At 44.9% G+C, this 13,430-nt stretch overlaps 1 protein-coding gene across 1 annotated transcript in view; it reads left to right on the top strand.

The window, feature by feature from the left end:
- The window catches only part of IRAG1 (inositol 1,4,5-triphosphate receptor associated 1), a 119,522-nt gene that overhangs the window by 39,577 nt on the left and 66,515 nt on the right, over positions 1–13,430 (top strand). Inside the window, exon 2 of the mRNA XM_032853472.1 lies at positions 3,166–3,322. Within this exon, the coding sequence (XP_032709363.1) occupies positions 3,166–3,322 (157 nt within the window). The remainder of the gene's footprint in view (positions 1–3,165; positions 3,323–13,430) is intronic.

Genomic DNA, 13,430 nt, shown 5'->3' with positions numbered 1-13,430 from the left:
TTCCTGCATATTACTTCCCCTTTTTGGAACATACTCCAATTTGTCTGAATCCTTCTTACCACTCAGAGTGCAATATACTTCGTATAGATTAAGGTGGAAAAGAAAGTAGAACTGTCACCTCCCATGTTTTGGGAACCATATTACTATTAAGACAGGCTGAACCTTCACATAAACCCATCATTGCTTAAGAGGTTTCTAGGGAAGTGCACCAACTTTCCCAGAATAATTGGGGTTTGTGAATAGTCTTTTGCTAATGTCAACCCCTGTGACCATATACTTTGTCCAGCACCACTGATATCACTGCTGCTGAAATCCAAGTAAAGGTAATAGAAATTAATCACAGAGCCAACCTTTGGGTAGATCTGTTGCTTATTTCATCCATACAGTGGCTGGTTGGGATAAGTCACATAGTATGCCCTGGTCTTACAGTCTCATTCCCAAGAGACAGGTTGAATCTGTTCAGTAGGGCTTCTCCCTTCCTGTCTCACCTTCTCCTCTAGCTATTCTGTTCAGAGAAATTTCACTCGGCATTTCAGTATTCAAGGTTCAGTTCAAACACCATTTCTAACATGGATCTAGTCTAAAACTTTATCTCACCTGTCCCAATTTTCAGAGTTGGGGATCCTTTTCTGAGATCCTGCCACTTATCTTACTTTCAAAGTCTTAACAGTTCCATTGTTTCATACTGCCTGCAACCACTGGACTCTGCTCCCCAAGGAGTACCACATCTTCATCATCTTTTAGTCACCAGCACCTGGCACAGGGCCTGGTAGGGCCTGTGTAAAGTCAGTGTGGTGAATGAACAAATGATTTAGTTCATGGATTTCCTACTTGAGATGAGACTTCTTGAGTTGACCAGCAGAGGTCACCCCAATTGTTTGAGAGCTGAATGGGGCTACCATTCCACTGCCGAGACTGATAGAAGTCAAGATGGTGGTCACATTGACCAACCCCATGGCTAAAGTTCTCTAGTTCTTTAAATACCAGTCAACAAGCAATTTCTCTTCTAGTTATCAATGATGAATCAAATCCCTGCCTTCCTCAGGAAGCTCAGTCAACGTTGTGTATGTTGGATAGGGGCATCTGTCAGAGTTGTGGCTGATGTCAGATCTGAGCCTGCCCACAACCCTCTGGCTCTAGGCCCTTGGGCCTTCCCTGTGGGACCAGAAGAATATCTAGTATCATGGGAGGTGGTAGGGCTTTCTGACTTCCACCTATAGTTTCCTGCAGCCAGCACCCTTACATAGGACCTAGGACATAGTAGGTACTCAGTAAATGACAGTGTTCTTTATTTTTCCTGTGTGCGTCCCAGTAGCCCCTGACTGTGTCTGAGGGCAGGGTCTGCATCTGGTGGCTTTCATCTGCTGACTAGCAGATCAGCGACTTCAGGAAATCTCTGAAGTTATAGAACTAGCCTGGTTGCTTGTTCTGCAGGTCCCTGAAGGCTTTTCCCACCCCATTAGGGAAAGAGGACCTGGAGGTGTTTAGTAGGGGAAGAGGCTAGGTAAAGGCCTATGGACTCTGGCTGAGCTTCTGGGCTGAAGATCTCCAATCAGGTGGCCTCTGTGAGCACCTACTCTGTGCTCAGTGCTCTATATCATTTCATCCTTAGAACATTCCTGCATGGGAGACATTCTTATCTCTGTTCCTCTGACAAGGAAAGTGAGGCTCAGAGGTAAAGCCAATGTTCAAAGCCACACAGCCTATGAGTGGCAGAGTGGGAACTCAAATCCAGGTATAAGGTTCCAAGGCCTGTGTTCTTTATACCTTGCTATCCTTTGTCTCCAGACTGAAACCTCACATTACTGGCCTTTTCTAAGAAGAAGCAGAGGAGCCAGGCCCACTGTTTCAGGTCTGTTGGAGAGATCATGATCCTAGACCTCTTGATTGGTGAGAAACATGAAAAAATAGTTAGTAGTTATAAGTAACAGTAGTTAGTAGTTACAAGTTAGGACAAGTAGTTATAAATTACTAGGTATAAGTAAAACCAACCCAAATTTACTTAAACACTAAGACATTTAATTGTTTGTATAACTGGTGAGTACAGAAAGAATTCAGGCTTCAGGTGAACTTTGGTCAGAGATGAACCTTCTTTTTTTCTGCAAGTGTCTTGGCCCTACTGCCTTCTCTATGTGTGTCAGTTTTATCCTTAGTCTGGACTTCCAAATGGAAACAAAATGGCATCAGTAACATCAGGTTTTACATTTGTGTGTTCTACCACCCAAAGCAAGATAAAGCACCTGGGTCCCAGAACACTGCAGTGTGCTCACTGGTTTACAGTGGACCTATTTTCTATCCCTGAGCCAATCACTATGGTGAGATAAGTGAGATTATGCTGACTGGGTCAATACCAGCTGGGCCTCAAGTTTGCTACACCATGAGACAGGATAAGCCTGGTTTCTGGGGAAGCAAAGAAAGGCTGCTCCAGGTGGACACTGCAGAAGGTACACAAGATCCACCCTGGCGGAGCCTCCAGAATTGAGGTTGCCCTCAAGTGAGAGAGCCCCATACCGAGGGTCAGAAAAGATGCTGATGGACATGAGGCCAGCCATGGGGTACAAAGTCAAGAAACAACCTCCTCTTACTCAACCCAGGGAAGGAAGGCTATGTGGTAGAGTGAAAAGAGCCTTGGCCGCAAAATTGGAAGATTGGAATTCAAATGCTTGGTTCTTTATATTATTTTGGCAAATGGCTACCACTCTCTGAAGCCATTCTCTCTTCTATAAAATGTGAATACTAATACCTACATCAGAGATCATTATGAGGATTAAATTAGGTGATGTTGGAAATGCTCTTAGGATAGTGCCTGGTATGTAGTAGGTGCTTAATAAATGATACATAAGTACAAATCTGATCCCAATGGAATGTCCTCCATTAGCTATGGCTTTGAGGAGTTTGAAGCAATTTTCTCCCTTCTGGGATAGCTGTGTTTACTCTAAGGACCAAATTAGATGGAAAATCTCTAAGGTCATCTCTGACTTTGTAAACAGAGCAAATGAACAGGAGGAAATGCAATTCCAAATGCCCTCTCCTAGCCTAGTCCAACCTCTGGTGTTGATGCAAACTCAAGCAGGCTTTTTCTGCAGCTCATGGCTCCTGGAAATGGAATCCAGCCTGGGTCAGGGATGGGAGTGGATTTGACTTGTCCTTTTGGCGTCTCCTCAGCCTGCGGAGCCCAGGCCTCTTGGAGCATCTTGGGGCTGACGCCGTGGAGGTTCCGGGCACACGTGGCCACTCCCGCCAGGAGGCTGCCATGCCCCACATTCCCGAGGACGAGGAGCCCCCTGGAGAGCCACAGGCACCCCAGAGCCCCACCGGCCAAGTAAGTGCCCCCTCCTTGCCTGCAGTTAGTCTGGCAGGGGCCAAGCCAAGTACCCTGGGCTGGTGCCACATCACTCAGCCTGGCTAGAGAGTTTTCTGACAGCCTGTGCAAGCTGCAGTGGGCACCTGGGGAAGGTATGTGGCTGCCACGCTGAGGAATAAATACCCAGAGTCCATTTGAATTGGCCAAGCCCCCCTGTATATCCTGAGAGTGGAACCTCCATGTCTGACTGAAGTTTCCTGGGAGGTCCAACCACCCTAACCCTGAAGGCACCCTCCTAGAATGGAGAAAGACTTGGAGGAGAACTGTCAGCACAGAGGGCCTTGTCATGTCAGGATTATGGTCACCAGCAAAAGGCCATTTAAACTGAGTCTACTTAAAATGAAGATCAAAATTTTATAGTAGATAGTGGAAAAGATTTTCAGTAAAATTGTATTGCAAAAAAAAGATGAAAAGAAATAAACTTAAAGGGTCTCATTGTGATTGCATTGTACAAATGAAATTATGAAAACAAATTATTTTAGCTGTACATAAAACAAAAAATTGATTATGTGCTACTTTTTTTAGAAGGAAAAAAGAATTGTGTTGATTTTGCCATTGGTGTATTCTTTATGCCAACATGGTAATTTGTTCACATGAACCACATCCCTCACAATTTTACTTTACAGCACCTCAGTTAAGAGACTATGTGTTTAATATTTAAGGGCTTCATTCATTTTCCCAAGGACCTCTATGGATCCTTCAATATGCAAATCATTTTCTCATAAAGAACCTATCTTGTCTCATCATCCTTGTAATTTTTTCTTTGTTATCTACTCCAGCTCCATTTGCTCTTTACTGGTCCAAGACATTGCATGTGAAGTTTTCCAACTCTGTTTTCTTTGATTTTATGAACTTTGCTGTTGGTTTGCACTTGTACTACCCCATCATATCTGACAGATGTCCGAACTGACCTCAGCCTGAAGGGACTTGTTAAGGGAGGGAAGGATGTATGAGTGAGCATTAATTTGGTAAGCGGGCAGACTCTCAGTGAACATTTTCATGTTCGGATGACATTTCTTTTCTTGCATGTCATAATTGTGGGAACTCAGATAGTAAATACTTAGAAAAGAATGGCTTCTTGTATCTCCCTCTCCCAAACTTGGATTGAGATGTTGCAGAACTTGGTACACTTGGGGCGCCCTTGAATTTCTAAATGGCGGTAAGCCAAGCCCCCATGCATTTGGCCACCAGAGTCAGCTCAGTGTTTCATTGAACCTCTTCCAGGAATGTCATGGGGCTGGTGGATGCTGCATGTCAGTTGGTCTCAGTGGCAGTTTGCTCTCCTATGGGTGATGTCTGGTCTTCCCCAAACTGGGTACTCTGTTGCTGCCACTTTTCTACCATTGCTCCTAACCAAGCATGGACAATTCCCTTAAAACACTAGTAATAGTGGGCTATAAGTATTAGCCAACAAAAAATTTAATACACTGAAAGTTTGAAGATGAAAGAAGGTTATGACAGCATAAAGCAAGAGATCGCGTCTGGATTCAAATGTGACTGCTCCCCCTTCTCAGTCATGACTTTCCCAGGTTCTGTCGCCTTAGCATCCTTACTCCCTAGCCCTGGGTTCCTTCTTACCATGGCCCTTCCTGACCCCTTCCACCTCACTAAAAACAACAGTGTGCTGAAGCCAGATTCTGATGTAAAATCACTAGCCAGCTCCCCCAAACAGCTGTCATGCCATGCTCCCCAAGAATACAAGTGCTCTGAAAGAAAGAAAGAAAGAAAGAAAGAAAGAAAGCATAATTAATTGGCAAAGCTGCAACTCCACTGTTAGTGAAGAGATCTTTTTACACTGAGTTTAGTTTACCTTTAGTTCATCATCTCATCTCTCTAAATAACGTTTAAGCCTTCTCAGGAGACTAAGACAAGATAGCACAAAAGCCTGATAGCCCTCTTGACCATTACGACTTCAAATCACACCTAGGTGCAGCTCCAATGGGTCAGAGGTGAGCATGAATTTCCAGGCACAGCCAAGCCAGGGAAGGGAACCCATGAGCTAATCACACACTTGAGGGTCAGAGAGCCCTAACTGAATAGCAGGAGCTCCAGATTCCAGCTTTCCACAGGCTCATTCTCCTTGTGACCTTGAACCAGAACCAGACTTCTGTAACATGAGGGCATGGACTCCCATGATTTCTGAAGGGCCTTCAAATGCCATGATTCTATCTCTGTGCCTTTGGGAAGTCAAGACAATAAAGGAAGTGTTTGTGATACCCGTAGCCTCTACATTGCTGGAGCCCAGCAGGAGAAGGACCCATGAGGACTTCAGGTGAGCTAATGCCCAGGTCCTTAAGGGAGGACCATTAACACAGGATTTAAGAATGTGGACTCTAGAGTCAGACCAAGCTGGGCTCCCTGACATCCTGGTCAAAAGACCTCCTGTGAGCCTGTTAACTTTTTTGTGCCTCTGCTTCCTCATCTCTTCCTCTGGGCAAGTGTCAGTGGCTGCCTCCTAGACTCTGATCAGCCCAGCCCTGTAGCACCTTTTTGACTTGCAGGACCATGGGGCTGGGGCAGATTAAACCCTAGACTGAAGATGACATCAGATGTAGTATCTTTATATTCTCTGCCCTTACTGATAGGCACTAGGCCTCCCTGAGTGCTCCAGAAGTCCATGGGCATTGTCAGTGAAGAACACTTCCCTCTTTGACCCATCAGACATCTACATTGGGCTTCTCAGGCAGCCACAGCCTCAGGGGAAGGTCAGGCCTTGTGAATAGGGCTGGAGTCTCCAGGGGCTGGAGTGCAAGTTCCTGGGAGCAGCGGAAATCAGGCAGCCAGGAAAGCCGGGTTGGCAAGGAGGATTTGGCTGAAATTCCTAGCACCGTGTGAACTCCTTCTCTGTGAAGCAGGCAAAGAACCAGAACATCCTTCTGAGTTTACAGCTCCCCCGGGTCCAGTCCTACTTCTAGCTCCTCAAACCCCAGACCCCATTTCCCATCACTGACATGAACACTAGCTGAGAACTTCTCACACAAAAACACAAAAGCTGCAGACCTAGATCCTGTTTTTCTCTCTACATGCATGCGTACACACACACACACACACACACACACACACATCCTTGAGGTCCCTAATCAGAAGCTGTAATCAAGACCCACAAAGAAATAAAGCTTCTGGACAATGCACTCAGTGAGGTTATGTCCTGAGTGTGTTTTCTGGGTTGGCCCTAGAACAGGGAGGGGCTCAAATGAATAAGCTTATAGCCAAGAGGTTTTGGCAGCAATAAAAGCTGTCAGGATACAAGCCTGGGACCTTAAGGGACCACAGAATGACAGATCATCAGAGCTAAGAGCTAGAAGGAATACTAGATCTCATCTGAGACCCTTCCCTCCCAGGAAGGCAGAGTTCTGCATAGTGTGACCCCCCCAGAAAGTTACCTAGAAGCTTGTTAAACCTGGATTCCTCCGCCAACCTAGGCCTATAAAATCAGTGTCTTCTGGGTTGGATCTTGGGAGTTTGTAGAAGTAGCTCTGTACAGAGGAACTCCCCACCTCTCAAGGAAATCTGTGCTGTGGTTGGCCAGTTTGGCTTGCTGGTCAAGCTGGTACTTCCTCCCTATGACTGCCCCTCAGTTCTGCCCTCCACAACTGCCTATAGTGGGGTGAAAACCTACCGATGGAGGAAGGCAGTTTATGCATCCTTCCAGAGTCCCTTTTCCTCTCTTCCTCCAGGCATTGCTCCCAGATCTCTCCTTTGGGCACATACCTACCTGTCTCCCCTAATCATGGGGCACTAGACCTGGCCCTGGGCCTGAGAAGCAACAAGACCAGGACATCAACCATTTCCTGGCCTGTGACCAGCAGCCATGTCAGAAAGCTGACTTGTTGGAACAGCATGGCTTCCTCAGAAGTGCCTTGTAAACCTGAATGTGCAAAGACTTTCAGGTTAGCTCTAACAGCTGGCTCTAGTTTCCACCCAGACAATCCCCATCCTCTTTCAGGGCTTTCTGGAAGTCCCCAGGTGCACGTCAATGTGAACTCATAAGCAGACCTCCACCTTTCATGTCTGTTTCAGTAGCTCCCCTTCCACCATCCCCTGACGAACTCCCACCCCCATCTCCATTGTCCACAACACTTAATAATAATGTCAGGCACTATTCTACTGTATTAACTTTTTAAACTTTCAATCAACCTTATGAGGTAAGTATCATCATCCCCATTTCGTAGCTGAGGAAGCTGAAGCACAGAGAAGTTAAGTAGCTTCCTTCAAGGTTGTATAGCTCATAAGCAGCAGGCCCAGGATTTGAAACCAGACAGCCTGGCAGCTGGGGCTCTGCCTCTGGGGCCCTCTATGGGAGCCCTGGGTGCCTGAGGACAGGCACTGTCCTGTTCTTTTGAAGTCCTTGTCTGAGATAGCCAACCTGGGCCCTTCAAATGCACTGCCATGCACACTCCAAAGCACTATAGGGTCTTACTTCTGCTTGCCATCCTCTCCAATGCCTGAGCCCATGGGGCCAGAAAATACAGCTCAGTGTCACACATCCTGCTGAGAAACTGTGCTGCCTATGCCTTCATCATTCTTTCTCAGCCATCAGACAATAAAACAGCCCAACTTGATGCACACTGACTCCTAAAAACACAGATCACTATGCAATTCCTGGTTCTGGCCACACACGAGTTACTCCCTCTGTACATCTCCCTATATGCCTACTTTGTACTGCATTTTCTGATCCTCTAGACAACTTGATGCTTACCCATGTTATACGGCAGCATCTTTTTGACTTAAGATTACTGCAGCACTCAACTAACCAGTAGCATCCCTGCTCCCACCGCTATCCCCACCTCCAATTTTTAATTAACTGAAAATTAGGTTGGCATGTGCTCTGGAGAATCAGCCCTCTGTGTGTGGCCCTAACAGCAAGGGATTGGTTGTGGAGCTCCTAGAACCTCTGACCACAAAGCTGCTGGGCCTCCTCTTTTGGCTCAGAATTGGGGATCATGGTAGCTGCTGCCAGGATGAATCTGGAATTCTCTCCCTGTTTGTGTCAGTGTAGTAAGAGACCCATCCTCACTTACCAACATTTGTCAGTGGGACAGACCCAGAGCTGAGCATGCTCAGCTGTCCTTTTAGAAGAGAAAAATACCAAGTAGGCTTCCCCAAGCAGCCAGGGAGTTCTAGAAGGGACAGGAAATGTTTCCATTTCATAGGAATGCAAGGTATAGGTATTATGGTAGTGTGGAAAGAGCTGGGCTTCCCATCCCTGAGTGGGACCTGGAGTAAGTTACGCATTTTGCCTGTTTCCTCATCTGTAACCTGAGACTTACAGTAATAGCTGCTAACAACAGTGAACCTTTAAGGAAACTTTCCTATGTTCCAGACACTGTGCTAGGTTTGTGGGACACTTTATCTCATTTGATTTTCAGAAAATCTCTGTGGGATATGTACTGTTGTTATCCCCATTTAGGGATGAAGATTTGAAGCCCAGTAAAGCAAAGTAATGTGTACTAGCTAATACAGCTAAGTCACTGAGCCTAGAGTCAAATCCCAGGCAGCTTGACTTTAATTACCAGAATAATATATATAAAGTGCCAAGCAAGGTTCTCATCTCATAATAGGCTCTCAGTCCCTAATACAGCACAAAACAGTTTTTAAAAAGATTTTATATATATTACTGTAATCAATGCCCTAACCCCACTGTGAGAACAGCAATTATCACCCCCAGGGAACTGGAAGTTTGGAGCAGTTAGGTATCATATCCAGATGCAGGGAAAGAAGCTAAACACAGGGCACCTACCATGTTCTAAACTAAACTCTTTATATTCATTATCTCAGATAACCTTCATGATGTCCTATAAGTTAGCTATGGCTATACCTAGTTTATGGATTAGGAAAACAGGCTTGGGAGGTTAAGTCAGTTGTCCAAAGGACATAGCAAGGAAGTGGCAATGCCTGGATTCTATTGCTTCGTGGCTGTATGCTGAGGAAACAGGGCTAGAATTATTATATTTTTCTTTCTAGTCCAGAAAACACCCCATTAGAGCATAAAAGAATTTAAGCACACAGGAAAGGGACAACTATTCACTCATACATGATGGGCACCCAATAAATATGGAATTGAGTTGAATTTACTTAATACAGTTGGCCCTTGAACAACATGGGAGTTAGGGACGCTAACTCTACTGCATAGTTGAAAATCCATGTATAACTTTTGACTCTTGAAAAACTTAACTACTAATAGAAAACTGTTGATTGGAAGACTTTCTGATAACATAAACAATCATGAACACATATTTTGTTGTATTATACATATTATACACTACATTCTTATAATAAGTTAGCTAGAGAAAGGAAAATGTTATTAAGAAAATTATAAAGAAGAGAGAATATGTTTAGAGTACCATACTCTTAAAAAACCCCACATATAATTTCTAACCCACATTCAGAGTTAATTATAAACATTTATTGAATTCATTCAACAAATGTTTATTAAGCACTACCTAAGGCCCCACTCTCAAAGAGTTTACCTCCCTGTGGATTTACAGTCTAATGACAACTACTTTCTGATCTAATTTGCTTTGCATTCTCTTCTCTGATGAGGAGTATGAAGATCCTTGATCTTGCTATCCCCAGAAATATCTAGAGCTTACCAACATGCTTTACCATATAAGGTAGATTGCCAGCTTTTCCCTTCATTTTATCCCCTTGGCTGTCCAGGCCCCGTGTTCACTGGCCAGGAGACTGGGGTTCTGTCTACACCTCCCCATAGACCCCTTGGGAAATGTGTGAGAAAAAGGTTTGGGACCCAAAGAATCAATGGTCTGTAAGAAATGGGATTAAGACAAAATAGACAGTGCACATAAAACCCTGGGAACTTGGTGACAGCTGTGTGGAGTGGGGACATGCCCTCACCTCACTTGATGAGAACCCTCATGCCAGGCTTCCTTTTTGATAGGCACTGCTCTAAGCACTTTATGAGCAGTAACCTCACAACAATTCTAGGAAGTAGGTATGATCATTATTCCATTTTACAGATGAGAAAACTGAGGCAGGTAAGGAAGTACACTCCAAACACTAGAAACTGGCCAGTACCTTGAATGTCCAATTGAGGGTTTTGAATTCATCCTCTCTGAGCTTATCTTCATTTATCATTACCTTTTGCAAGAACAGCCTCAATTACAATCTTCAATGAAATATCTTCAAATGAATTATCAGTAAAACATTAGGAGCTAATGTATGAGATATTGAAACCATCTATTGGGCACCTGCCATGTGGTCTCATTTCCTTAAGGTAGATATTATTATCTTTATTTTATAGAAGAAGAAACTGTGTCTCTGTGAAGGTAAGTAATTGTCAAAGGCCACATAGTTGTGTCGTGGTTGTGTAGAGATTAAAACCCGAGTTTCCTGCTAAAGTGTTTCTGTTGGCTTTATCTCCTTTCTTGTCCCCACCCGACAATAAAGCCAGTGTCCTAAATATCAAAGGCCCCACACATGGGGGGCAGTTGCTTGATATCCCATCCTTTATGGAAAAGAAGCTTGGAAAGGGCCAAGAGGACAGTTCCACCAGGATGGCTTCTAGTGGTTCTGGTCACAGAGTAACAATGTGAGACTGTAGCTGTGGAAGCACCAAAGAAAAAGCAGAGAAAGTGTTTGGGGAATTTTGATTGTTACAGAAGGTCAGGAATGTATATTAAAACTACTTGTCTTTAGTTCCTATAGTGATCAAAGAAGTAGCTTACTGTTTTTTGTTTTTCTGATTCTCCTGTCTCCTATCTTATGCTGCACATAAGCTACTTAGGTCAGGGCTGTGTCTTTTATGTGTATATCTCCAGTTCTCCGCATAGGCTCTAGTAAGTGGTGGGAGCTCAAGGAAGGATGGATGGATGGACAGATGGATGGATGGATGGATGGATGGATGTGTGATAGGTTGGGAGGATAATAATTGGGTGGATGGATGGATGTGTGGTAGGCTGGGTGGGTAGGTTGAGTGGGTAACTGGCATGATTAAATGCCTGGATTGGAGAGAGGAAAAAATTGAGGAACAAAAGGAAAAGAAGGGAGGAGGAGAGGATAGAAGATGGTGATGAATGAATGGCTTATTGGGTGATACATTCTCCACTAAGTAGGACTAATAGACAATGCATGTATTTCCACACTCCTCGTGTCTGTTGGCATGAGAGTGAAAACAGTGATGAAGAAGGCAAGATAATCCAGTGGTTGTTGATCCCAGGCTTCTAGGGATAGAGTGGACAATGGCAGAAAAGAGCGTTCACCAGAGGCAAGGCAGGCCTTGGGTGCACAGGGGGATCCACAGGGTGGGCACTAAGGAACTTAGGGAAGCTAGGAACTAGTTCTCAGTGCTTGGCAGGGAAGAGCCCCATGTCCAGCAGACTTCAGCAGAGGAATTTCTGCTCTCTCCCATGGTCTTAGGACTTGCTGCTGGAATAATCATTTTCTCAAGAGTCCCCAGAGTCCTTTTATCCTATCACAAGAGGATCAACTTCTCTCTGTGGCCAGGGCCCTTTCTACAGAGGCAGTCCCTATTTGCCTTCCAGGCTATAAGAGAGGGACCTGGGGATATAAACCACCACAAGGCCCAACCTCTACCACCACCCTCACTATCTTCATCATCATCATCATCACCATCATCATCATCACTATTATTGCTTTATCTTGGCTAATCCTTAAAATAAGTCTGGAAAATAGGAATTATTAGCTCCACATAATGTTTAAGAATATGTAACTCAGAAAAGTTAAGTGAAGTGCCCAAGGTCATCTAAGTGGGATTCTGGCTAGGTTTCTCCAACTTCATTTCCCCATACTGGCTTCTAGTAGGGTCCTTCTCTCTCAGGCTGTCTGCCAGGGCCCAAGTATAGGAATTAAACTCCCCAGTCCTGCCAGGGCTGGGGCTGGAGCTGTTGCTTAGAGCTTCTTAGTCCAGGCCTAGTCATGTGACATTGGGGAAAGGAAGATAATATTCCCGTCTATGACACTGGCCTATATTTATCCCTGCACCCAGGCGGTTAGGAAACTGTTGCACATTCCTGGGAATTTATGAGTGAAATAAACATTTAAATGTTTCTATAAGGTTTATTTAAGGAGAACAAAATGTGACCTGCTGGCTTATTATAGGGTGAACTTGTGGGAGATGGCCTAGGCGCCTAGTGCTTGGCTGACTCCAGGGAAGGGAAATGGATCCCTGGGGAGACTGGGCCCATGGAAAGGTAAGAGGATGACCCTGCCATCTCTCTTCCAGCTGTGTGTTCAAACTTATGCTGGCTGGAGGGCTTCCTAGAGGAAGGGGTTTGTAAGGGAGGGAGCAGCTTGGAAGAATAACAGAAGAGTGTCAGAGTATCCTGCCCATACCAGGAAACAGGGGAGGTAAGACCAAAGACCAGGGGAACAACTGTAAGAGTAGCATGGTGGAGGGGGAAGGCCAACAGGCCTGGTCTGTAGTCCTTCTTTCCCACTATTTACCAGCTGTACAACCTTGGGCAAGTCTGTTTTTTCATTGATAAAGTGGGGATTGAAGGAGAGAAAAGGGGGAGAGAAAAGAAATGTATCCATAGCCTATTCCATGCTTAGGGACTTCACTTTCCTCTTCATGATTTGATGACATCAGGAGGCATTATCACCCCCAATTTGTGGATGGGTATCTTGTTCATTTGCAGAATTGCTGGAGAGGATGAAATAAGGAAGCATATCAGAAGTGTCTGGGACAGGGCCCCACACACAGTAGGTCTAAGAAAGTGTCACTGCCCTCTACCCACATTTGTTCCTTTGCTTCTTGTGTCTTTAACCCACACAGGGAAGCTCTATTTCATCTGAGGGGCAGATGGTAAGAGAAGAAGTGGAGCCAGGTGAAGGTGGTCTTGGAGAAGGGCTTCTCTGAGAGTCAATGATTACAAGACCACTCTGGGAGTCATTGATTACAAGACCACTGGAGCTTGTGTGGTCAGATGCCCTGGGAGATGCTCTGTGGCTTCATGACCAGAGAGTAAGGCCCTCCTAACTTAACTCCAAGTGGTTGATCAGACTCAAAACTAAAAACAACAATCTTCTCAGAACCAAACTCCAAAGTAATTAATTCAGCCACAAAGGTAACAATAACAGAATATAA

Source organism: Lontra canadensis, unplaced genomic scaffold (assembly GCF_010015895.1).
Source record: "Lontra canadensis isolate GAN:19392208 unplaced genomic scaffold, GSC_riverotter_1.0 scaffold7, whole genome shotgun sequence".
NCBI lineage: Eukaryota > Metazoa > Chordata > Mammalia > Carnivora > Mustelidae > Lontra > Lontra canadensis.
Note: the sequence above shows the minus strand (reverse complement) of the source record. Positions and strands in the feature narration are given on the sequence as shown.